Source organism: Poecile atricapillus, chromosome 1, assembly GCF_030490865.1.
Source record: "Poecile atricapillus isolate bPoeAtr1 chromosome 1, bPoeAtr1.hap1, whole genome shotgun sequence".
Lineage (NCBI taxonomy): Eukaryota > Metazoa > Chordata > Aves > Passeriformes > Paridae > Poecile > Poecile atricapillus.
Genome location: NC_081249.1, coordinates 145,659,444 through 145,684,250, shown reverse-complemented (window position 1 = coordinate 145,684,250; position 24,807 = coordinate 145,659,444). Strand labels below are relative to the sequence as shown.

The 24,807-nt window shown below is 47.4% G+C and overlaps 1 protein-coding gene across 1 annotated transcript in view; it reads left to right on the top strand.

Annotated features, from left to right (window-relative positions):
* Nucleotides 1–24,807, top strand: part of PAPLN (papilin, proteoglycan like sulfated glycoprotein) — a 49,841-nt gene that overhangs the window by 20,704 nt on the left and 4,330 nt on the right. The window contains exons 4-27 of the mRNA XM_058837689.1: nucleotides 639–699; nucleotides 970–1,072; nucleotides 1,968–2,098; nucleotides 2,420–2,543; nucleotides 3,261–3,341; nucleotides 4,324–4,496; nucleotides 5,051–5,174; nucleotides 6,099–6,225; nucleotides 6,887–6,952; nucleotides 8,961–9,168; nucleotides 10,882–11,058; nucleotides 12,379–12,535; nucleotides 13,159–13,245; nucleotides 13,770–14,058; nucleotides 14,181–14,298; nucleotides 14,965–15,094; nucleotides 16,313–16,964; nucleotides 17,707–17,844; nucleotides 19,209–19,363; nucleotides 20,125–20,263; nucleotides 21,676–21,813; nucleotides 22,458–22,585; nucleotides 23,154–23,262; nucleotides 24,559–24,734. Of these exons, the coding sequence (XP_058693672.1) occupies nucleotides 639–699; nucleotides 970–1,072; nucleotides 1,968–2,098; nucleotides 2,420–2,543; nucleotides 3,261–3,341; nucleotides 4,324–4,496; nucleotides 5,051–5,174; nucleotides 6,099–6,225; nucleotides 6,887–6,952; nucleotides 8,961–9,168; nucleotides 10,882–11,058; nucleotides 12,379–12,535; nucleotides 13,159–13,245; nucleotides 13,770–14,058; nucleotides 14,181–14,298; nucleotides 14,965–15,094; nucleotides 16,313–16,964; nucleotides 17,707–17,844; nucleotides 19,209–19,363; nucleotides 20,125–20,263; nucleotides 21,676–21,813; nucleotides 22,458–22,585; nucleotides 23,154–23,262; nucleotides 24,559–24,734 (3,791 nt within the window). The remainder of the gene's footprint in view (nucleotides 1–638; nucleotides 700–969; nucleotides 1,073–1,967; nucleotides 2,099–2,419; nucleotides 2,544–3,260; nucleotides 3,342–4,323; nucleotides 4,497–5,050; nucleotides 5,175–6,098; nucleotides 6,226–6,886; nucleotides 6,953–8,960; nucleotides 9,169–10,881; nucleotides 11,059–12,378; nucleotides 12,536–13,158; nucleotides 13,246–13,769; nucleotides 14,059–14,180; nucleotides 14,299–14,964; nucleotides 15,095–16,312; nucleotides 16,965–17,706; nucleotides 17,845–19,208; nucleotides 19,364–20,124; nucleotides 20,264–21,675; nucleotides 21,814–22,457; nucleotides 22,586–23,153; nucleotides 23,263–24,558; nucleotides 24,735–24,807) is intronic.

The window sequence follows — 24,807 nt, the reverse complement described above, 5'->3', positions numbered from 1 at the left end:
CTTTTGAAGGCTGCCCATTATGGTTTATACCTGCCAGAATCCCTGGAGGCCTGTGTCTCCATTTTAGGAACACTGAAATGTTAGACACTGATTGGCTTTTTAGATCAATTTCCTCCATAATTATTACTCTCCATAATTCTCAGCTGGGGTAATTTGACTGGACTAAAGGTGTTGCACACTTTCCATAGGCATGTTTAGCTCTTCCTAATAAGAGACCTATTGTGCACAAAAAAATCAAGATAAATGATGCACAAACAGAATCTGAATTGGCCGCTATCCCTGTGCTGCTCATAACACGTTCTTCTTTCTTGTATGGACACCTCGGCCCTTTGCTGGTGGATGATGGAATAAATCTCACCTTCCATTATTTAGTTGAAATGTGACCCTGAAGAACTGTACTGCAGCTGTTCATGGTGTGCGTCTCATTCATTCCAGAACACAAACCATAGCATGAAATATCACTAGAAAATGCCAGCTTGCTTTAGCGGTAAGGGAGTGCATTTTAGTTATTTTACTGTATCAGGGAACTCTGTGAGGGTGATATGCTCAGTGTGAAGGTGATTTGTAACATCTGCCATGAGATGACTTTTTGCATCTGTATTCTTCAGAGAGCTACATGTATTTTTTCTGTCTTCCAGGACAGAAGGTCCTTCCAGTTGTGTTGGACCAACACGAAGCTATCAGTCATGTAATGTTCAGGTATAGTGCTCTGGTTTAGTTTTTCTTGCCTGTCGCTCCTTTTCCCCAGACAAAGATCATCCTTGTTCAGAAATAAAATGTGATTATTAGTTCCTGTTTCTCTGATGTCACTGATGGATGCAGTTCATTAAGAGTATCTGTTCAATGCGTATTGAAATTATGCCCCAATTTAAAGGAGAGGAAGAAGAATAAACCCCAAATTTTTATTGTATACTTTATGTTCCTCCTTTTTTATAATATTCCACTACAAACATTTTCTCTTCCAAACAGAACTGCCCGGAAGGCTCTCGAGATTTCCGGGCAGAGCAGTGTGCAGAGTTTGATGGGACAGAATTCCAAGGCAGGAAATATAAGTGGCTTCCATATTATGGAGGTAATGATAAACATATGGGGTTACTCTTCATTGCTACCTATCAACAATATGTTTTGAGGTGACTGTAATGTTTTTTATTGTAGTATCCTTGCAGGGTACTTCCTTAGTTGGAGTGGGGGACAGTAGTTGGCATGGAAAAAAATCCTTTTGCCAGCAGCAAAGCATTGCTGTCCTAAAGACACTGGATGCATGGGCCAAGAGACAGCATTGCAGCAATATGTACTTGTCTCTTGTACAGGAACAGCCATTCCTTCAGAAATGTTGCTCAAGGAAATCTGGAACTGATTGCAGCTAGGATCCGAAGTATTAGAGGAGCAGAAGTTCTGCTGTATTTTCCATTATTGTCAAAAGAATATTAGCAGGGCACAAGAGAAGCAAATGTATGTAATTACTCAGTGCTTCAGAAAATATGACATCTCTTTCATCAGCCCATGATTTCTTGAGCAACCAGCTCAGAAGGCAGGTGTGGGAACCAGGGGTCTTTGCTCAATATGGTATCATTCAGTTGGTCAACAAATTATGAGAGGTTTTAAGATGGATTTAAAGGGGTTTTTTGTTGACTGTTAAAATAACAGTTCTGTATCAACACTTTTTCTCATTCTAGAAAGCCCTGTATTCCAAGGGAGTATAAGAGCAATCCTACTAAGGAATAACCAAATATCCACTTAGACCTATGTCCCCTGAGGAAATATTTGCGTACAATGAGATTTTACTAGGGTATGTTTCCAGCCTCCAACAGTTTGTGACCCAGAAATTCATTCAGTATCTGCCACTTAATATCAGTATTACCACTTAATATCAGTAGACCCCTCTGTTTCTGCTCCTGTGATCTAGAACTAGGCTCCTGGTGCAGTATCAAGTTATTATATAATGTTTCTTTTTTCTCTCCTGCCAGCACCTAATAAGTGTGAGTTAAACTGTATTCCCAAGGGAGAAAACTTCTACTACAGGCACAAGGAAGCAGTGGTAGATGGGACTACCTGTGAACCTGGGAAGCGAGATATCTGTGTAGAGGGAGTTTGTCAGGTTAGTCATCTTGATACTTCCTTCATTCGTCATTGGGCCTGTCAGTCTTTCTGTTGTCTCCCTTCATTCTACTTGACCTTTCATAATAGCATCAGAAAAAGTGAATCACTCAGTTTTGAGGTGCTGAGGAGCATGTAGAAAGCATTTCTCTGGCTCTGGATGTGAAATAGTAGATAAAAGCTTTGCTGTTTTCTCTGCCCTATCCTGACTTTCCAGGCTCCCTAGATTCAGGCTTTCTCAATAGATCTGTCCAGCATTTGGCCTTTTTTTCCCCCTCTGTCATCACAATTTATTCCTATTAATGCTCCTGTGCTTTAACAGGCTGTTGGCTGTGATAATATACTGGAATCTGCCAAGAAGGAGGACAAGTGCCTGCAGTGTGGAGGAGATGGCAGCACCTGCTATGGTGTGAAGGGCACTTTTGATGTGGCCAGCCTCCCCAAAGGTACAGATGATCTTAGGTAGTTTGGGCAGGTGAGAGGGAGAGAGTTAAACCAAAAATCAACTGCTACAAGGGCTGGTGGGAACACCTGCTCACATGCTTGTTACAGACATGCTTGGATGTTCACTTGAAATATCTGTACAGTGTGTGGCCTTAGCATCAAAATAGGTACTCTTGGCCTTATCCTGGGAATCACTTCCTTAATCTGCATCCATACTGGAGTACTTGCCATGATGCTGATGTCTTTCTCCAGCAGGTGTTATAAATGCACCATAATAACATCACCATACACCACCTTTGTGAGGCTGTCCAGTGTCTTGATAGCCTCACCAGGACATGTACAGGGTTAGAAATTCAAATGCATCTTCTGCATTTGGCCAATTTTGAAAATTTTCAAGATGTCAACCACACCTGTGGTCACTTCTCTCTATGTTGAGCTCCAATATGATTCTTGCAGAAATTCCAAAGATTTCAAAATGTAGAAAATGGACTTTTCTGAGGTGTAAGGGGAATTTTTTACATGTGGACTGATCTGTGGATAATGTAGGGAGAGGTTATTCAGCATACAGTTAAAATGATGTTGGAAATGCTTTATGTTACCATCAAAAACTCATCTAGTTGTTCTGGCACAAATGAAACCATGAGCATCTTTGGCACAGAAGAGTGGCTGTATGGTACCCACAGTCAGATATTGAATAATCCTTTTTTTTTTTTTTTCAGGTTACAATCAAATCTTTATTATCCCTGTGGGAGCTACAAGTATCCAAATTAAGGAGGTTAAGCCCAGCAGGAACTTCCTAGGTATGATTGATGTCAGAATTTGTGTATCAGTCCATTTGGATTCCAGCCATTATGCTAAAATCTGGTTTTAAATTATGGGCTTATCTTGAGGGCTTGATATGGCAGAGTGAAAAACTGAATATCAGGATCTGAATATTGAGTATCCTTGAAATGTCAGTGACGCACAATTCTGGGCTTCACATTTACTTCATCTTCTCTCCTGTGGAAATCTTGCTGTTGGGTGGGGAATAAAAATACTCAAACCACATTGATACTTCCTGCCTGTAACTTACAAGGAATTTAGCTGATCTAGCCAAATTTGGCTATGAGTTCTACTTGGTGAATGCAAACCCTACCTACTCCTGCCATCTAGAAGTTTGGGGTGGGCTTCTTTTCTCCATAGATTTCTTTGGGGCATTTGTACAGCCTCAAACTGTAGTCATTCTGCAGATGGGGGAAAGGAGGGAGAAAAGGCTGTGCCTAGCTTTCTGGGCAGGGCTGAGGAAATTCCAGTGGAAAAAGCAAATGCTCTTCTGCTTTCTGAGTGTTCCATCACTCAGTGCTTAGGACAAATCAGTCTGGTGATGTCTTCCTTCGTGGAGAACTGGATTCAGTACACATATTGCTTTCTGACTAGAGTATCTGATGAACCAGATAGTGGTGTAAAGGCAGTGGAGTGTGAATCCCACATCTTAATAGCGGCAGGACAGAGGCTGATATCAGCTGTGCTCCAGCAACTAACAGTGGGAAATGCAGGGGCAGGGCAGAAATATGCTGGAGGCATTTGGCTGTGCAACAAAAAAAGTGCTTGATCTGCAGCAAAGCTGCCAAGAAGCACTGTTTGAATGTGGAGCAGTTTCTGCTAAAAAAGCCATACGGGAAGGACAGCACTGATGGAGGATGATGGTCACCCTCATTTGCTTGTGGACACAATATTGAGTGGAAACAGGAGCAACCTTGCAGAGTTCTTATGGTCCTTTCTCTGGCATGTGGGTTTGTCCAGCTGTCAAGAACGTGCGAGGGGAGTATTACCTGAATGGGCATTGGACAATTGACTTCAGCCGGGCGCTGCAGGTGGCCAGCACGGTGCTGCACTATGACCGTGGCTCGGAGGGTGATGTGGCCCCAGAGCTCCTCCATGCCCGGGGTCCCACCACAGAACCCCTCGTGATTGAGGTGAGAGGCTGTGCCTTCCCCCGTTGACACTCTGCTCTTGCTGTGCATGGTGGGAATATGCTGGGAAAAAACAGAGATGTGATGGGGCCCCCAGGAATCTTATAAGGCTGTGGGCCTTCAAGCTAGGCTGCAGAAACAGCACTTGTTGTTGCTCTGGTTCTGTTGCCCAGAAATGAGCAGTGCAAGGCTCAATGTCAATTTCCTGCCTATGCCTTTGGGCACTGACTTAAAGGGAGGCAAGGGTCAGCACCAAATGTTGTTTGGGCAGGGACAGGCTCCAGGACACTGCTTGTTATACTGTGCTGTAGGGCAGGAAATGTACTTGCTGTGACAGGAGCAGCTGGATCTTCTAAAGCCAAGAGGGATGAATGTACCCTTCTCTGAAAAATAATGCTCTCTGGAATATGATGAAAGGCAAGGAGAAAATCCAGTGCAGAGAATTAGTGCTTCTTAAATGGGAGGGGTGCAAGTCAGCTTGACCCCTCAGATGTGGTGGGGAAATGCTGTGAAGAGGAAAAGTGTAATTTCCCTGATCTCCTCCCATGCTTTTGCAGCTCATCAGCCAAGAGCCAAACACGGGGGTACAGTATGAGTATTACCTGCCCCTGCAAGGACAGGCCTCGGGTTACAGCTGGAGCTACAGTTCCTGGAGCGAGTGCAGCTCCGAATGTGGAGGAGGTAAGGGGAGAGGACCTGATCCTTGGTGGCTGGTGTGGGGTTTATATCCACACCCTGCAGGCAGTGTGACAGTGTGCTGCCCTCTGCAGCAGCTTCCCAGCAGTCTCCTGCTGGAAGGCAGCACAGGGATCTGCAGGATGTTGCTAAGTTTTGTCAAGGGAGGGTCATGCACAGAGTCACAACAGGATCATGCCCCATGCCTTGTTCTTATTTTCCATTCCCTAGTCCTCAGACTTATTACTAGGACCTGTTAAGAATCTTTATAAATAGCCTTTGTTTTTATTTGCTTCAGGTCTTCATAGTCTTTTCAACCACTTGAGAGGTCCTCTCCAGAGAGACCTGGTACATTAGTGAATCACATCATTCTCCTCTGCCACAGCCTGGAATATTCCCTCTCTCCAAGAGGACTGTCAGATCTTCTGAGGTGTCCCATTATATTCAGTTTACAGATTCCTGTAGGTGCTAAACTTGCCTTTGCCTGGGTGCTCATACCCTGTAGGAAGCATGAAGAGTTGCAAGTTTTACTCCCATATCTAGTCCTCACAAGACTGACCTTTTGAGTCTAACAGGAGACCCTCAGTTCTGCTGTATACTGCACACATCTTGCAGGGCTCCTTCATGAGCAACTTACGGGTATGGCACTCCCTTTGTGAGTCTCGATCCATAATATAACAGGAAAATTCCCTTCGGCTACACAGAACCATATTGTCTCCCTTGCTCTCCCAGTAGATTCCTATATTGTGGGAAGGTATAATTTCTCCATATAGTGAGAGACAGAAACCTGCACCTGTCTCTTTTTCAGAATGGCTGCAACAGGTGTGGATTCTACACCACTCTAGAAACTTGTCTTGCCAACCCCAGTGCATTGCTAACCTAGTCCTGGGTAGCTTGTGTTGATCAGATACTCTCTTGCTTGTTCCCTAGGTTTCCAATCCCGCTTGGTGTTTTGTACCATAGACAATGAAATTTATCCAGACTATATGTGCAGGAGTAAACCACAGCCAGACAACAACCAGACGTGCGGTCATCAGCCTTGTCCCCAGACAAAACGGTACGATTTCTTTCCTTCTTCTGGGGTCTGACTTCTTCCTGAGGTGCTTTTGGAACCAAGAAAAAAGTGACCTCACTTCTGCCCTCCAGCATGGTTCTCTCCAAGGAGGTGCTTCACTTCTAAGAGAAAGCCAAAGACAAAAGATTGGGATGATAATAGAATGCTGAGCATTTTTGTGTGCACAAGGAAAGGACTTAATACATCCTGTGGTCCTTTTATGGACCAATTAAATTTGCCTTCCAAAATAGGATTGTGGAAGACAGTTGTCTAGCCCATGTAGGAGATATGAAACAGATTCTCTGGTTTTTCTGCTCTTGCACTGGAGCCTACAGAGTAGGTCTGAGCTGGTGTCATTTTCTGTCATTTCTGCATTCCCAGTGTCTGTTCCCTTAGAAAGGGATGAATCCTGGAGCCTTTTCATTCTCCAGCATTTTCAAACCCCTTCACCCAGTGATTTCCACCTTACCTCCTACAGCTGGCTTCACTTGGCTCTTACTGGGCATGCACAGCTGTAACATGCGCATTAGCTACATCTGTGTACCAGTGGAGGCCTCTGAGAGTGCTGGTGTGTGTGAGAGGGCACCTGGGAGCATTTCTGAATACATGTTACCCTGTAGCTACTTGTTTTAAGTTCTTTAAAACCTTTGTTCTGTATATAAAGGACTTCTTACATCTACCTGCCGCAAGCATGGAGTCACAGCGGTGCATGGAGCTCTCAGATGAAGAGGTAACAAGGAGAAGGAAGTTACAGAAAGCACAGGAAGGCAGCTGCTCTCTTCTGCTCTCTACCTAGTTGTCCACTGAAGTGCGCGGGGGCTTTCCTCTTTGGTACTGGTGGTAGAAGTGGATGATGCTTTGCTTTTGATGCTTGCCAGTGAAAATTGTGGTGGAGGGTGCTGGCTGGCAGCTTTGCTTAGGTGGCTGCACGTGCCTCTGGTAACTTGATTCTTAGGGGACTGAGAAGGAGACAATTCCTTCATAGCTTCTGGCTGCTTATTCTCATGTTTTCTCTGGAATCAGGGTAAAGAAGTTCTGGAAGGTTTTTTTTTTTTTTTTTTTTAATTTACTTATGAAGATAAATAAAAGAACATAAATAAAAAGGGAGCATGATTGTTTGGGCAACTGTAACATTGGCCAGCATGGCATAGAGAAAGAGTTTCTTAAAAGCTCTTCTTTTTTGGCATGAGTTCTACAGCAGGCAGAAAAGAGCCTGTAAGGTGTGATGAGTACAAGTATGTGACAGATACAATAATGTACACTGAGATATGAGAAGTTAAAAGTATCAAAAGCAAAACAGTTGTCCCCCAGCAAGCTGTTAATAGCTTAGGACTGGCAATTTTAGCCCTCTGATGAGGGTCCCAGCCTTACGGTTGAACTTGTCTTACAAAGGAAGTGAAACAAGTGTCAGAGCAGTCTTGACTCACAATTGAAGGAAGCTGTAGGTGATCCCATCTGGTAGATACAGCCTTTCCAAATCTGTACGTTTGCTTTACAGGAGGCAGAATACAGTACTTGTGAGGGAGTTCTTCCCATTGGAGCTTTTGAAAAAACTTGATGAATAATTTGTTGTAAGCCCTGGAACCACACCATTGTAAATGGCTTCTACTGAATGTATTTGTTCCCTTTCCAAAGGAAACATTTTACAGTGAAGGCCATTCAGTTTTGCATTGACATGTGCATCTTTAGAAATCAAGAAGGGTGTGTTTAGGAGCTAACCATGTCAGAGTCTACTGTGGAATCCTGTTAGGATGTGAATGTGGATTGGCTGGCTGCCAATTGGTTAAGGGGTGGCAAGGGCCAGCTAGGGAAGTAGCTGGAATGCTGGGGGAGAAAACATGAACTACTTTCACTCCTGGCTGGGCCTTACCTGGCTTCAAGGGGACATGGCAGCTGGCAAGCAGATCACCATGATGCTCCCCCTCCACAACCAGTGCCTTTGGACTGCACTGCATGCTGTATTGGGCAATGAAACATCATACTGTCCCTGAAGCCAGGCCATGCAAGCTGTACCTCCAGCTACCCAGCTCTGAGAAGTTGGAGTGGCCATGGGCAGAGGTTTTAGTATCTAGACAGATTGTTTCCCCTTGTTAGCAAGGATGTATAATTTCTGCAGCAGCTTCAGCAACCAAAAACAGGAAAAAATCTATCTACATTTTTGTGGGCTTGTTGTATGTGTGCTGCAGTTAGAGAATTTGACTAATGGGAGGAATAAACCAGCTTTCTACTGGCTGTCAGCAAAAAGTTAAGCGCTTCTGAGAATGTCTGGCATGGTTTGAGGGCAGTGAGGGCTTGGCTTGGTTTTACTGTTTCTGATAATGTCTGGAGTGTAATGTGTGGATTAGGCTGTTGTGGTAGCTTTTCTTTTAGCTGATCTGGATTGTTTTCTTTGAGCTTTTTCTTTCCTTTTGTTTGATGTTCTATTCCAGGCATGACATTTTTGCAGACATCAGGGGACCAAAAGCCATGGAGAGAGATCTTCCCCTTCTGGGACAACTCTGCATTTCCAGAGAAACAAGTGTTTTGTAGCTGGAGAGATGTCTCTGGAGTAGGACTAATGCTCTGCATTGCCAATTAAGCTGGGCATACTTGGTCAAATGGGAACTTGCTTCTGATTCTATTCTGCAAAGAGACATCATTCCTGATTGATTTCTACAGGGATGTGGCACTGACTCCTCTGTGCCTCCAGGCAGTTTGGCTGGCTTACTATTTTTTGTGCTTGATTCTGTGACCTGCAGGTGGAAAACAGGAGAGTGGGGATCCTGCTCAGCCAGCTGTGGCGGGGGCAGCCAGACTCGCTCCGTGTACTGCGTGGCGTTTGATGGCCAGAGCTCGCAGGGGGTGGTGGATGATGCCGAGTGCATGGCCTTCGCCCAGCAGCCGCGCCGCAGCCAGCCCTGCAACATCTGGCCGTGTGCCACCTGGAGCACGGGGCCCTGGTCCGAGGTCAGTGCCCCAGGGCAGGTAACAGCCTCCTGGCACCTGCTGGAGGAGGATCTGCCAAAGCTTAGGGAGAAAGAGCCAGGCTCCTATTCTGGGACTACAAAAAGCGTGTGCTCCTGGATAGGTGGCGTGCAGAGGTGTAGAACTTGTCCCTGCAGCCCTCAGATACCCTCCTATGAACATATCCCTGTTCCTCAAAACTGTGCATGTCCCTGCATCTCTGCTCTTCTCATTGCATGTTCCTCTTCTCTGGTCTGCCAATCCTTTCTCCACTGCTGTGTTTTTATCAGACCCACCCCCACACCTGGTACTGGCTTGGTTTCTGAACCAGGCCTGGTGAAGGTGGAGCATCATCAGGAGAGCTTCTGTCCATCAGCTGAGGATGTGCAGTAAGTAGCACACCCTCCTCTGTGAAGCAGGAGCTCATGGCTTCTGCTTGTGCTGGCTATTGCCATGTACTTTGCTGTCTTGCATCACCAGCCCAGGACAGCAATACTCTTGAAACACTGGTGACCTACTGTTTGCCCTGTGTCTCCACAGAGCTTCTCCAGACGTTGCCATGTGGTGCATTTTTGATGCTTGTGTGCATTTATATCTGCAGGAGTAGAAACAGTTCAAACTCTGCACTCTCAGTTCAGCCAGACAGGCTTTTAGAAGGCATCTTACATTCCAAGGACTTAGAAAGTAAAGGGAATGTCTACTCAGCTCCTAAATACAAGTGAATTTTCCTCTGTTAGAAGAAGTACACACATGCTTGCAACATTTTGTGGTTGTACTTAGCCTGAGTTGGGCAACAGCACAAAATGTAACTTTTGAGGCATGATCACCTAGACTGGAAAGTCCTTCCACCCCCTCTCCTCCACCCACCTTGTGAGATGGGAGGTGTGACTTCCGGGTTGTGGAATAAGAGCACCATTTGGGGAAGGCACCAAGGGTCATGTTCCTACAAACTGATGCCTGAGTGATTCATTCCAGGGTTCTCAGAAGCAACTTTGTTTTGTGTATTCTCAGAGTTAAAAGGTTACTCTGGTAAATGAATGGCTGAAACTCAGCTGGGAAGCTCATCTGAAGTGATTCAGACTGTCCCCAGGTTAATGCTCTCTGTAAGACACCTTGGTAATTCTATAGAAGTAGGTTGGATTCCAGGAAACACCACTGTGAATTTAAGAAGGCATTGAAAATGTCACAAACTAATTACTAGCACAGAAGTTGTCACAGCTTCATGCTGTAAAAATAGAGCACAAGGTCTTCAAGCAAAAGATGTGAGCAATACAAGAACCTAACCTTTTACCTTCCCTGAAACTCTTTACCTTGCATTGATTTTAATCAGAGGTGAATAACATGAGTTTCCAGATATTTTCTACCATGTTTAGTTCTCAGTGTATTCTGCAGTCTTGATATTTTTCTTCCTTCTTGATAAAATTCATCCTCCACATTTCCTCTGGGGAGAGATCAAGAATAATTATATGAATAGGCCAAGATAATCCAGTAAGCTCCAGATCTCCCAGACTCTACCTCGTGCGCCCATGCCTTATTGTCTCCTTTACAGCATAAACAGCTACTGTGCTAACTCCCACCCCAGAAAATTATTTTAATGATAGCTGGTTGTTTCAGGCAGTCTCAAAATGGTGCCCTGCTCTAATGATAGGGAGCCCAGCCTGGAACTGCAAGAGGAAACCAGGTGCTTCTTTGTAATTGTTGGGCCCCTTTCTGCAGTGCTCAGCCAGCTGTGGGGAAGGAGTGCAGACCCGGACTGTCACCTGCAGGACGCAGCAGGGCTCTCAGGCTCAGGACTTCGCTTGTCTAATGGAGCCTAAGCCATCGGCCACCCAGCCCTGCCTTAAGGAGAACTGCATCCAGGAAGTCGGCTGGCACGTTGGAGACTGGGGTCTGGTGAGCACCTTGCTGTCATGGCTCAGAAATTACTGACTGTATTGCTGTCATGGCTCAGAAATTACTGACTGTATTGCTGTGCTCCTCACAAACAAGCTTTGATCCGTGCAGTCTGCACATTGGCTGGGGCTGGGTGCAAGGACTGCTTCATTACCGGCCCCTTGGCGCACAGTTGTGTTGTAACTGGCACTAGTAATGCTCCAGTTAATCTGATGCCCGCTTTGTGTGCAGCTGCTACAAAAATAAATCCTTCTGAGGGGAGATTATCATTTCAGTGACTGGCAAAATGCAGCCAATAAGCTGAAACAATCCACTCTTGCTGCTTATTCCCAATTCTTTGCTCTGTCGCTGTGATTGGCAGAACAGCTGTCTGGCCAAGTGTGGCTTAGACCTCTAGGCTTCAGGACTGGTCATTGCACTTGGTGATAGGCTTTAAAGTACATTTTTGTAATTATTCAGACAAATTGTGCTTCAGATGGATTAATCCTGTCTTTGTGGTAGAAGCCAGACTGTCTTCAACCTGGGAAAAGTGTCAGGGGGTAGAGATAAGGGTAGATCCAATGCATCAGGTAACTTCCAAACATACTTTTTCATTTCTGTGTTATCAAGACCAGCTTGTTCTGAGCTAAAACATGTTACATCAGCTTCTTCATGAGATGTGGGCCAAGTTTTAGCTACAGCTAAAGAAGTTTCATATCTTAATCTGATCTTTCTCCTGACTTTCTGATATCAGAAGGTGTCCTATCTGCCTCTCTGAATTAGAGAGAAATACCTTCCTAATGCTTATAGAGCTTGCCATGAGCCATGTGGGTTGCACGGACACCTCATGCTATCCCCTTCTCTGTGCTGCTGCTCCCTCTCATCCACAGCTTCCAGTGAGGCAAACTCCAGTTAGCTGCTTACAAGAAAACCACTTGTTTGCTTTCCAGTTGTAATTTGTTGTTCTTCAATGCAAACTGATCCACTCACAGCTGGTGGATCCCCAGAGAACTGAGATGCCTTTATGCCTTCAGGCTGAAATTATTCTCTCCAGCTCCCTGACACATCACTGTGGGTAGCAGCAGCTCATCTGGATGTTACAGGCTGAGTGTGGCACAGAGCCTAATGCTTCAGGGCTGGGTAGAACATCTGGTAAAATTGTTTAAAGTACAGTTTTCTAATTGTTCAGATTATTCCAGCTGAAATATTGTTTGCTTTGTCTTGGTGGAGGAAGCTGTGCTCAGCCTGCAGCTAATCATGCAGCTGTTCCCCACTTCTGTTCTGTGGGGCTTCTGCATGCAGCCTTTGCTGCCTGCTCACTGCCTTGTCTCTGTGCCCAAGTGTTCCAAGAGCTGCAATTCAGGCATCCGGACACGCCAGGTCATCTGTGCTGACAGCGACTCCAAATTCTACAGTCCTGAGACATGCAAAGCCATCCAGCCCCAGAAACCAGCCACCCTGGGTAGCTGCAACACACAGCCCTGCTACCTGCCACAGCGTGAGTCATATTGCTGCACACCCAGCTTTTCCCAAGATGCTTTTGCTTAGGAATAGAAATTCCTAGCTCTGCACCAGCTTATGTTCTCAGCTTTTTGCCTGTCTCCATCCTGTGAGTTTGCAAGGCTATGTGCACAAAGCATCTTCAGAGTACCAGTACCTGTGCTGTTAGAAATATATGCAACAGGCTTGGGAACAACATTGGTGTGTGTCCATTTTGAATCCAGTATTCTATGATGGCTCATCCAGTGTGTGCTGCAGACTGATCCCAGGACTCCCAGTCCAGAAGGATGGTAACTTGGGCAGTCTCAGTAGCTAAAAACTGTAGGCAACTCTCATCCCTCTGTGGACTGCCTCTAAAGGAGTCACAACTCTTCAGAACATTCTGCTTCTCTTCTGTGTCTGTTCTCCATGTCAGAGCTGCAATGCTGACTTTTGTCTGGCTGCCCATTGTAGGTCGCTTGTCCTGACAATCCAGTTGAATCCAAATGCTGCTCAGCAGCTATTCCACAAGAGGAACAAGAACATTTTCATCAGCTTTTGTCTCCTGCTGACTTCTGGATGTATTTGTAGTTATTAGGGCTGGACTAACTGCACTCCTTTTGTGTGTGTCTCTCTTTGCAGAGGTCCCCAGTATGCAGGACACTATGGGATATGATGTCACTCGCCAGTCCTTGCTGACACGTTACAACCCAAACAGTCCTGCCCCAGGTTTGGAAGAATTTTTTTAATTTGGGTTTAATGATGGGGTACTTGGAATAGAGTGTGGTAAGGAGAGGGAGCGTTCTTTTCTTAATTTCTCTCATTTTTTTCATGGGCTCCTAGAAAGTCAAGGAGCCAGGGACACAATTTAGATTCTTTCACACCAACAGTGAGCAATGTTGGAATCTATCCATGCAGAAGACTCTGTACAGTGTATGGATCCCAGGTTCTACCAGCATGGTTTAAGTACTGGCTGGAAGAAATGATGCCCAAAGCAGATCACAGGAACAAGAGATGATGTGAAGGACCACAGCAATGTGACAGGTTTCTCATGGGACAGCAGGAAGAATGGTCAAGGCAATGAGCAAAGCACCTCAGCTAGATCAGGAAGGGTGGGCCAGAAGAACCCCCCTAGATGTGATGCAGAAAATCCTGACAGGTAGCCTGACAGGGCAGGTTAAAGAGAACAGAGAGGAGAAAAGCTGACCAGATTTTCATGCTCACCTGCATAATTTAAGGAGTTCTCTCCTCAGATTCTGATGATGGAAGGATGCTCCCTGGGAATACCATGATCCATAGTACCTCAGAGAATCAGCACATTCCATCCACCAAAGACCACGGCATCAACTTGTTCCCTGTCCGCTGGGAGCCCCAGTCTCGCTCGGCAGGTTCCCATCGGCTCAGCTTCTCTCAGGACACCCCCACACGGACTGCCTCCCAGGACTGCCACCAGAGCCCACATGGCTGCTGTCCAGATGGGCACACCCCGGCGTGGGACCCTCTGGGGAGAGGTTGCTCTTCCAGCACCTGCCACCAAAACAGGTAACTGGAAGTAGATAGGCCTGAGCAGGGAGGCATTGCCTTTCCTGGGAGCTTCCTGAATCTTGTAGCTCGTGCCTGTTGACAAGACAGGTCAGGTATTACTGCAGCCCTTCTGTCTGTAGGTATGGCTGCTGCCCTGATGGAGTATCACCTGCCCAGGGTCCAAACAACATTGGATGCCCACAATATTACCGAGACATTCAAACAAGACAAAATTACCCCACTGCGACCACCCCAGCAGTAAGTACAAAAGCTCTCTGCATTTTAGGAGCTGATCAAATACAAAGATTTAGATTTGATCCTACTGACTCACATTGTGGATTCTGTTGGGCTTCATCTCTGCCAGAAATGCTGAGGAACCAATACTTCAGGCATGGCATCAAGCCCTTTGGCTCACCTTGCTCCTGTTCAGTCTGGAGCATCCACCTGCAATCCTCTACAAGCAGGGTACAGAGCAGGTGGCGGGGAGATGTCTGAGAAGTAGAAGGCCATCCTATGTAGAGCTGATTGAATAATCCTGAGTAATCAAATTTCTACTGGTCAGAAAAAAACAGGGAAAACATGGCTTCTCTTAATCACTTTTTTTTTATCAACTCTGCAGATTAATTCAAGGTGGGGAGGTTGGGGTTGGGGTTGGGGTGCTTGTTGGTGGCAGCAATAAAAACTGGCCTGCTGCTGGGCTGCTTAGGTGCACCTTGCAGACAAGTGCAGTCACGGCTCCATGACTGACAGCCAAGTTTTCCACCCCTTCCCAGGACAAAAGCCTCCCTGAGGCAAACAAACAAACAGTGGTGCCTCTAGCAGCTGGCCATGTGCAGCTGACAGCTTGCACACAGTGCCTTCCTTGCATGCGCTGCTGTCCTTGTGTGTGAGGATAACTCTTGGCTTTCCATTTCTGTCTCCAAGGCAAGCCAAGCCTTGTCCCAGCAGCACCCCTCGGGCGAGTGCCGCGGCTCCATGTACGGCTGCTGTTTTGACAATGTCGCCTCAGCCTCGGGTCCTCGTGGGGAAGGATGTCTCCATAGGCCCAACTACCGTAAGTGATGCTTTGGCTCATTGGTTTAGAAGCACAAAAAGAGTTCAGTAGCTTATAAAAGTTTCCTGTGTAGAGGCTCTGCTCTCTGTAAAATGTAGTAAATACTCTCTCTGAAGAGAACTTCTGCCTGGTGGTTGGGGCAGCAGAAGCTTGGAGGGAGTGTAGAAAAGCAGCCTGAGGATTCAGCTCTGCCAGCTGCCACAGAAATTCTTGCCCTCTGCTGATAGTTGGACAGAAGAGTGTTTGTGTGATCTCTGTCAGTCTGTAGGACTACTTAGGAATTGTTTGTCACTGAGAAGATGCTGATGCAGCCTAGAGTGCTCTGAATGAATAATCCAGGTTTAGGAGGAGTAGGGATCTCCTGAGGAATCAGGACAGTGCTCTGCCTTCAGACAGCCTGTGGGCAGGGGAGGAATGAGAACTACATGGGGAAGGAGGGGTTGCTCAGGGCTGTCTGGATGTCCTCAGCCAGCAAAGTTCAATCCAGTGCCTGCTGTGCTATGAGGACATGAGGGCTACTGGGAAAAAGCATCTCTGCTCCTTTAATGCCCAGCTGTACCCTCTGCAGGCACATTGCTGCTGCAGTGCCTTGCCCTACTGCTGCAGCACAGAGATTGCTTGGTGGCTGTCCCTGTGGTGCAGCCTTGGGGAAGGGGAAAGCTCTCTGGATCCTCTCACCTGAGCCACAGTTTGACAAAGCACCTTGCAGCTGGAGCCCCGCATGCAGTGTTTGTCAGCATGTGGCTGTGATCCCCATGGCTCTGGATTTGTAGACACCTTGGGCCGTGATCCTCTTTATATCAGTGTGCAGGGGTATTCTGTAATGCACGAGTCTTCTTCACAGCTGGGTCTAAGCCACTTGTTTTGTGAGCTGGAACTGTGCCAATGGCAGCCATGTGTCCCTTGCAGAGAGGGAGCCCCAGAGCCTGCTTTGCAGCTGCGTAATTCTCCAAGTAAGGCTGTAAAGCATCTGTCTAGTATCTAGATTCAGAAATGTCTCCAAGGATAGATCAGAGGCAAAAGTGAGGCAAAAAGAAACACGTGAGCAGTTTCTCAGTTTCAAAGCACAGCTGGGTAGGACATCCAGGTATCCTACTTTCCCACCTGCCCTCTGCCCACAGGGCCATCAGATAAATCATCTCAGTAAGTGGCTTGAAGCCCCTGGACTTCAGTGCTTTGTGACCCTCACATCTCCCTCTGTTCCACTGTTTTTGGTAGCGTACCCTGTCACGTGCCTGCTGCCCAGTGCCCACGGCCCCTGCACCAACTGGACCACTCGCTGGTACTTTGTGGGAGTTGTTGGCAAGTGCAACAGATTTTGGTATGGCGGCTGTCACGGCAACAAGAACAGCTTTGCCTCGGAGGAGGAGTGCATGAGAGTGTGCCACAGCTCTGTGGGGGTCAGTCATCTGGAGCTCCAGCCCTCTCCTGGCACAGGAGCCCTGCAACGCCAGCAGACTGGCTCCAGTTCTCATACAGGACGTGCTCAGGGTCAGCAGCAATCATACACAAGAGAGACTGCAAGTCACAGCCAAGAAGGAAGAACCTATGGGGCTTCACTCTCCACACAAGACAGCCACAGGCAGGGCAGCTGGAGGAGGGATGTGCTGCCAGAGGCCTTGCCAAGGACTGGTGTGCTGGAGAGCCAGCGCTGGGACACCCAGCGAAGCAGACTGGACAGCCTGGGCCAGCTGCGCTCCTGGGACACAGCCGTGCCTGGGCCCTTGGACAAGCAGAGCAGCAGTGGCCAGCAGGTGCTGCCCCGGGAAGGCAAGCAGTGGCATGAAGCTTTTGGAACAGATGTTTCCGTGACAGAGGGATTTGGGCACCAGGAGTCTGCAGACTTGTTCCCAGCACAGGCTCTGCACAGGTGATGATTTTCACCCATCCCTCCCCTCTGTTCTGCCAGCTCATTGTGAAGTTTTCTCTGGAGTGAAAATGTTACCCCAGCTGGGACCAGCTAACTGGGAATACCATGTGATGGATTAGCTACACATGTGGCCCCTTGGTGTTATTCAGGCTCTGGCATTACCTGTGGACTCTTTCTCACACACTCCCTGGTCTCTGACAGCACTGAAGTATGGTCTGTGAAAAGACTGCAGAATCCTGGGGTCTCTGTCTGGGAGGCCTTCTTACATTGTAAATGAAAATCCATAGGTGTTTTTCTTGTTCTGACCAACAAATTTAGCTGACTCTCTGACTTCAGAACCTTTATTTCAGCACTGCCTGGAGCAGCAGTGGGTTGTTCTGGGGTAGACTTTTAAGATGTAGATTTTGGGTCGAGATCCAGACAGTGTTACCGTGGAGTGTGTAAAGCTAGATCTAAACATGTCTGCACTGGATCTGTGTCTGTCTGCTGAGTTGAACCTTGTTCCTTCAGAAGAGAGGGGTCACAGGGCTTTCTTCCAGGAGATATTGTAGCATTCAGTCTGTCCACAACAGTCTTTGCTGTATAGGACAGGGTTCCACATGTTGCCCAGTGCATTGGCTCAAAGCTGAATGGACAGCTGGTCCTGCCATGCCTTGTGGTTGTAACTCATCAAGAGTCACATGAGAGGACATAGAGGTGAGGAGGGCAGCAGAAGTGCCAATGGAATCACTTTCTCTTTCAGAACAATCCTGGAGGAAGCCAAGCCCTCTCTTGTGACAGCAGTTGTGGGACAAAACATCCAGCTGGTCTGCAAGACAGGCGTGTCCCCACTCTCCAGAGTGGAGTGGATGAAGAACAGCCGACCGGTGTCCTCTGACAGGTGAGCTCAGCTCCCTTCATTGTAGAGCAGATGGGCTCCTTGCTGGGCAGAGTGCCAAATTTTCAGTCCGAAAAGGACTGTCATGGTTTCACCCCAGCTGGCAGCTCAGTCCCATAGAGCTGCTCACTCACCCCTGGTGGGATGGGAGAGTCAGAAGGGTAAAACTGAGAAAATTCATGGACTGAGATAAAGGAAGTTTAAAAGATAAAACAAAAGCCGTGGGTGCAAGCAAAGCCAAACAAGGAATTCATTCATCACTTCCCACGGGCAGGCAGGTGTTCAGCTGTCTCCAGAAGAGTGGGGCCCCATCACACACAACAGTGACTTGGGAAGACAAACGCCATCACTCTGAACTGCCCCCCGCTCCTCCTCCTTTCCCCAGCTTTACATGCTGAGCATGATGCCATATGGTACGGAATATCCCTGTGGTCTGTCAGGGTCAGCTGTCCCAGCTGTGTCCCCTCCCAGCTTCTCGTGCACCCGCAGCCCACTGGCAGGTGGGGTGAGAAGCAGAAAAGGCCCTGACTTGGTGTAAACACTTCTCAGCAGTAGTGAAAACATCAACAGTTTTCAGTACAAATCCAAAACACAGCCACATACCAGCTACTGTGAAGAAAATTAACACTATACCAGCCACAGCCAGCACACTTTTTTAAAAAAAATAAATAAAGAAGCCCCCATATTCATCTAAGTGCATGAACTGTCCACCTGCTCTGTGCACAGCAGGAACAGGTACAGTCTGCACCAATAATGAGGTGCTGGTTGGAGTTATGGGACAGAGCAAGTGCTGTCCCATAACACTGGTGGAAGGCAGTGGTGGAAGCTGACGTGGATAGTGATAAAGAAAAATACTGTTTTGCTTGGGGCAGTAGCTGGGGGTAAAACTTGTAGCTTAATAATCCAGAGTTCCTCCGGCTGGAAATCTCTGGCACAATTTCTTTTAAACTACTTTTAAACCTGTTTAAACCTGTTTTTCCTGGGAAGTCTGTTTCCAACAAGAGTCTGGAGCCAGTCAGCCCCTTTATGTTACCAAAATCACAGTTAAAAGCCCAGTTATGCTTTTCTGTTTGCAGTTGACTGCTGGGACCCAAGCTCCCCCCTGGAAGGGCAGTTTGCCTCCTTATGAGAGGTTACTGAAAGCAGTTCCCTATTTTCCATCTCAGTTTTTCCTCTGTGTTCCCGACCTCCTTTCTGCTGCAGTTATTCCCCCTGCCTGTGACCCGTGTGTGGTCAGCAGGGGTTTGTGTTTTCTGAGGCAGGGAGGGCAGTACACGGGGCAGCAGCAGGGTTCCAGCAGGGCCGCAGTGCCGCGGTGGGCTGCGGGGGAGGCCAGGCTGAGGCAGCGCTCCCTGCACGTGTTGCAGGCACACCTACCAGTCCGACAGCTCCCTGGTCATCAGCCACGTCCAGCCCGAGGACGCTGGCACCTACACGTGCCGCACCTCCCACAGCAGGACGGAGAGCCGGCAGATTCAGCTGCAGATCACAGGGGAGTCATCTTCTGCTCAGGACCGGAGAGGTAACTCAGGGCTCCTCGTTAATGGTTACTGACCACAGGCTCAATAAAGCCAGCTGCAGGAGCAAACTTCCTCTGCTGCCTAGAGGGAGTGTGGAGGCAGCAGGGCCTCTTTGGGTGTCACCCCATGATAATACCTTAGTCCTAAAATACTTTCTCTCCTCCAGTGCCACCCCGTAAGTGGAATTGTGGCTTGCCTCTAACCTGCCCCGTTTCTAGCACAGCAAGTATGTCCTCCTCCCTGAGAGCTGTCAGCTGCCTCCTGATCCAAAACATAACTGCTGGTGCATTTATGTTTTGTCTTTTGCCTAAACAGGTCCTGCTGGGTAACAAATAATTCCCTGTTCTCAAAAATGCGCCTTATTTCAGAAACAAAAAAAACCAAAAAAACAGACAAAACCAAAACAAACAAAAAAAGGACTAATCTCAAAAGATGGGCAGGAAAGGCACCCTGTAGTCCTCAATCTCTGAAGTGTGCTTTGTCACAGCAATGGTACATGGGGCAGAAGGCATTGTGGCCTAAGGGATGTTGCAACATGTTCACTGACAGAGGGGAAAAAGGAGTCTAAAATTGCTTGCCTGCAGGTCTGTGACTCTCATTAGCAGACAGTGCAGGTTTGCTGCACTAGTCAGCCAGAAGGCAGATGGCTGAAGGGCTCTTTGGCTCCAGTTCAGCAAGCTCTCCCAAGCTCACAGAAACCCTATGCAAGAGGTCACAGTAAGAAGTGTCATTTTATTCACATATGGCATTTTGTTTTGAATAGAGTACCAGAGCCCTGCTCTGGCAGAGGGTGAGAGAGGCCGGGTCCTTCACAAGGCGAATCAGCAGCACCGAGGGTTATCCAGAGGCAGGCAGCTTGAGCCGGCAGCCGGCTCCTCTGTGCGTCAGCAGCTCACATACAGGTAGGTTCACCTACAGCAACAGTTTGTCCACCGTGCCCAGCTGATGAACCATATGGCATCTCTTCATGTAGAAAAGCCAAAGATTGGAAAGGTCCTGGGTCAGCTGTTCCAGGGCACGGTTGGAAAGCAAGCAGTACTGAACTGCTGACAACACGAACGGGAAAAGATCCCAGTTGCAAGCTGTCTTCTGTACTCCCCGAGGGTCTCTTGAAAGAAGAATACTCTGAGCAAAGATGCATAGGGAAACTGGCAGCAAAGGAGCTGGGCTCAAACAAAAGAAGTCTCGAGGCAGCATCCTTAGCTGTTCATGTTAGTGCAGGCAGAAAGAGAAACCTGTTCTGAAAAAAAGCAAAGCAAATAGGAGCTGCTTAACTAGCACAAAATAGACATATGTATATTGAATGAAATTTCAGTTCCTTCAACCTCCACTAATTAATTTTAAATATTTTGTGAGTATGTTTGCCCCAAAACTGTCTCCTCATGTACTGGCATATTTTTTAGCTTCTTGCCTGGTTTTTTATTGTTTCCAGGCCCCTAGAAATAAAGGGGGGGAAATTATTTTTGCCTTAAATGCAGCGTCTTGTGATTCCAGATTAAATAAGACCATGATCTGATCTCTTTTTTTGCGTTTACAACCTAAAACCCAGCCAATTTGCTGAACTCTGCAGCAATCTCCTTAGCTGCTTCTGCCTAAAAGCAGTAATAAGTGATTCACTGAATTAAGAACATTGAGTTAAGGCTCTTTGGTTTTATTTTTTGAGATCAAGAATTCAGGTCATAGAATGGGGGTAGGGTAGATGACGTTTTATTTAACTGTGGGAACATCATGGTTTCATTCCCGTCTAAGACAGTGTTCTGGTGTAGTTACAAGAGAGCAAAGAATATGAGGAGATGAGCGTTGTGAGGACATGACCTCATCTTTTCTGCTGCATGAAGTGGACGGCCAACTCCTTGACCTTGTGTGCAGTCAGGTGACTGCAATAGGCTCTTGACACCCTAAAAAGGCTCATTTTTTGTGTGCCAGATAAGCACCTAAGGGGAAGCTTGCTCTGTGGCCTGTTTAGGACTTTGTACTGTTTGCCATGTGTTCACATTGTTAATGCTCCCTCAGCTGTTATCCAGAGGGTTGCTATAAGAACCAATTTTTCTGTCTGTGAATTAAGCTGGCTGACAGGAGTGCTGCACCAAGCTGTACTTGAGCTGGAGCAGGATTTTATAGGGGCTACTCTTTTCTGAATGTTTGGAATGAATGTTGGTAATGGCAAGTATCAGAGCTCTCATGGGAGTACAGAGACCTCCCTTTGCCATGAGATGCAAAAAATAAGGCCTGTGATTGATAAAGCATTGTGCTGAAGGTCAAGTGCTGAGCAAGGAATTTTCTGCATCTTTTGCTGTGCTTGTGAACTTTTCAGGTTGAAAATGGATAAGAGCGAGCCCACAGTAGTGGAGGCCAATGTTGGGGAGAGAGTCAGACTGCCCTGCACAGTGGAAGCATCACCCGCTCTCACCATTGAGTGGCAGAAAGATGGGCAACCCCTCTCCTCTCCCAGGTGAGCTCCCAGGTGGCTCCAATCGTTCACGAGAAGAGCCTTCTCCTTGCTTTTCCTTCCCTGTCTCCTCTCTGAGAGAACAGAGCTGTTTGCTATGCAGCAAGGGCCTGTCTGGCTTTAGGCTGTCCTCGTTCCTCCATCAGGGCCGGGCCCTACTGCTGGCCTGCCCTGTCCTCCCTCCCTCACAGACAGAAGTTTGAATGTTGAACCCTTGAGGGAACAGCTGTGACACAGGGCCTACAAGTGAGCTAGGGCTCAAATTTATTCAGCTACAAGGTTAGCAGAAAAAGAACACATGGCTAGCAAATTTGCCAAAAACCAGCTGGTCAGTGAGCAAGGGCAGAGATTCACAACAGTGAGAGAGCAGGGCATCTGCAGTGAACTTCCACAGCTACTGGTGCTGCTCTCCCCTCTCTCTGCTCCCAGAAATCTGCTCTAGCAGCACGTTTTTCCAGAGTCTTACAGCATCAGTGCTGGGATTTGAGGACTAAGGGTTGCATTACAACCCCTGCTGCATTTGAGCTGCTAAACTTTTGCTCAGTGGTACTACAAAGCTGTGCAGGAGGCTCAGCTTCATCTGTGCTGGCTGGAGTCCCATTGTGACCCAAGCCCAGGCTGAGGGACATTCTGGCTTTGTTCCCCAGGCACAGGCAGCAGTCGGACGGGGCCCTGGTGATCAGCCGGGTCAGCTCTGAGGACATCGGCGTCTTCACCTGCATCGCCTCCAATGGACGTGACCGCGACCAGCGCCAGGTCCTGCTCCGGCCTCTAGGTACTGGGTGGGTGGAAGCACACATGGCTCCTGTGCACAGGAGTGGGAAACAGGGAGGGCTGTGCAGGGCCACCGTGGGTTCCTTTGCTGGCTGTGCCTCTTTGCTTCAGACCTAGAACTTAACAGACATCCTGAGGGCAAGGGAAGAATGAGTTGTTTTACTCAGTGGTCATCTGCATGTGTCTAGTACTTCATGGTGCTCCAGGCTGCTGGGAAAAGGGATTGATAGCACAGTAAGAGTGACTCTCAGGGTCTTGTTTCTGGGACACTGGTGTGGAATGAGTATAAGAGCAAGAGAAACTAAGGAGATGGTTCTTCTGTGCAAGTGACATGCATGTCTCCAGCTGGAGGAAAAAGCTCTGTTACTTCTCCTTTCTTGGGCCAAAGTTCTAGGAAATCCACATTCCCCACAGCAGCAATGGCACAGCCTCAGATGTGCTGTTTCAAGGCCCAGGAGCTTGTAGCTCGTCATGGGATGTGTTGGACTTTTCCCATGAGGAAATGTTCCTCCTCCCAGGGGGAGCATGGCATTGTCTCCCTGCTAGTGATGATTTCCCTTGTGGTCTAGGAGAGCTGAGGATCACTGGTCTTCTGCCAAGCATCACAGTACCTGAGGGAGAGACTGCTCATCTTCACTGTACAGTGACTGGCAACAATGTGAATATAAGGTGGTCAAGGTGAGCAAAAATGAGATGGAACTTCCCTTTCCTTCTCTCCCCAAACCTCATCATTTACCCTCCAAATACTAATGCAGTTCTGCCAGGTATGGCAGAGACCACAGTTATCAGCCCCACCTAGTATGACCTATCCTTTCTTAAAACAACATGGATGTTACCCAAAAATCCTGGGCAAGATCCCTGTGCAGTGTGGGGGGTCATCAAGTTCATGTTCCAGCCAAATAAGGAGGAAATCAGACATTAAACTAAGATTTCATGGAGTTCAGAAAGGCTCTGCGCTGGAAAACTAGTGACATGAAAATAACAAGAACTAAATGAGTAATCAGAGGAAAGGCTTTAGCTGCTTTTTAAAAAACCCTCTCTACCTAATCATGACAGACATTTTAGGCCCTCTCTCCCAGCTTCCTGTTGCAACAGTTCTCTCCATTCACTGTCACGTGGGAGCAAAGGAGATTTAGAAGTATTTTAAAGTGAAAAGCTGCGGCCTTTTTATCTTGATAGTTTACCAGGAACCTCTGAATTTGTGCAAGTGTTTAGTGAGGGTTGTTTTTCCTGTTTGAAAATAATCAGTTCTGCTTTGGAACCTTCCTACAAACTATCCAGAGAGTTAGACTGGTAAGTGTTGAAATTCCAAGGGTTAGGACTGAAGTGGGCCATCTCACACACAGAGCTTTTTGTCCATACGTAAGTTTGGTATTTGAGCTAGCAAAATGATGCATGTTTCAGAGTTGGAATTAAACCCTTTTCAGTGAAACAAATTTCATTTTGTTGGTAACTAGGAGTTCATAATTCAGGCAGGTTTCCTGCTGGGCACAGATTACTCCAGGAAGAGCTGAACAGACACAATCTTGCTGGTTTTTTTAAACAAACTTTTAAAGGGAGAGGAAAGAGGGCGCATTGTTCACTACCCCATATGCTCATCAAGCAATATGTGATGCTTTCAATGCCAGCCAAACAAGTACTGCCAGACCACAACCTGGAGAGAGGGAAAGGCACATTGGATTTTCTCTTAGCTCCTTAAACCTCAAGAATGTGTGCTAGCAGAAAGGGCAATGTCTTTGCACAGAGCACACAGACACAGCTACCTCCCACGCAGACACTGGGCAACAGATGCAGACTCACTCAGGCTCATGTTACCACCCAACTGTAAGGCTAGGTTGTGCAAAAGATTTCTTCTTTCCTGCTGAACTTGTAAAAATTCACCCCTTTCACAGAAGATCATTTTCCAAAGAGCACAGGGAGCTCCTTTAGCACCCACGGGGGGGGAATAGCGAAATATTTTGTTTTTCCCCACAGGAACGGAGTTCCCATGCGGGGGGATGGCCACCACATCCACTTGTCCCAGGATGGAAGCCTGACTATAAGCAATGTCCGAGAGGCTGATGAGGGATCCTACACATGCAGCGCCTACAGCAGCAGCAGCTCTGTCAGTGCCAGCTCGGAGGTGAAGGTGCTGAGGAGCCGGCCTAGCAGTGAGTACAGCCCAGCCTTCCTGCTTCTCCCGGCATAGTGCCCAGCACCTGGTCACTAGCACACCCCTTGTGT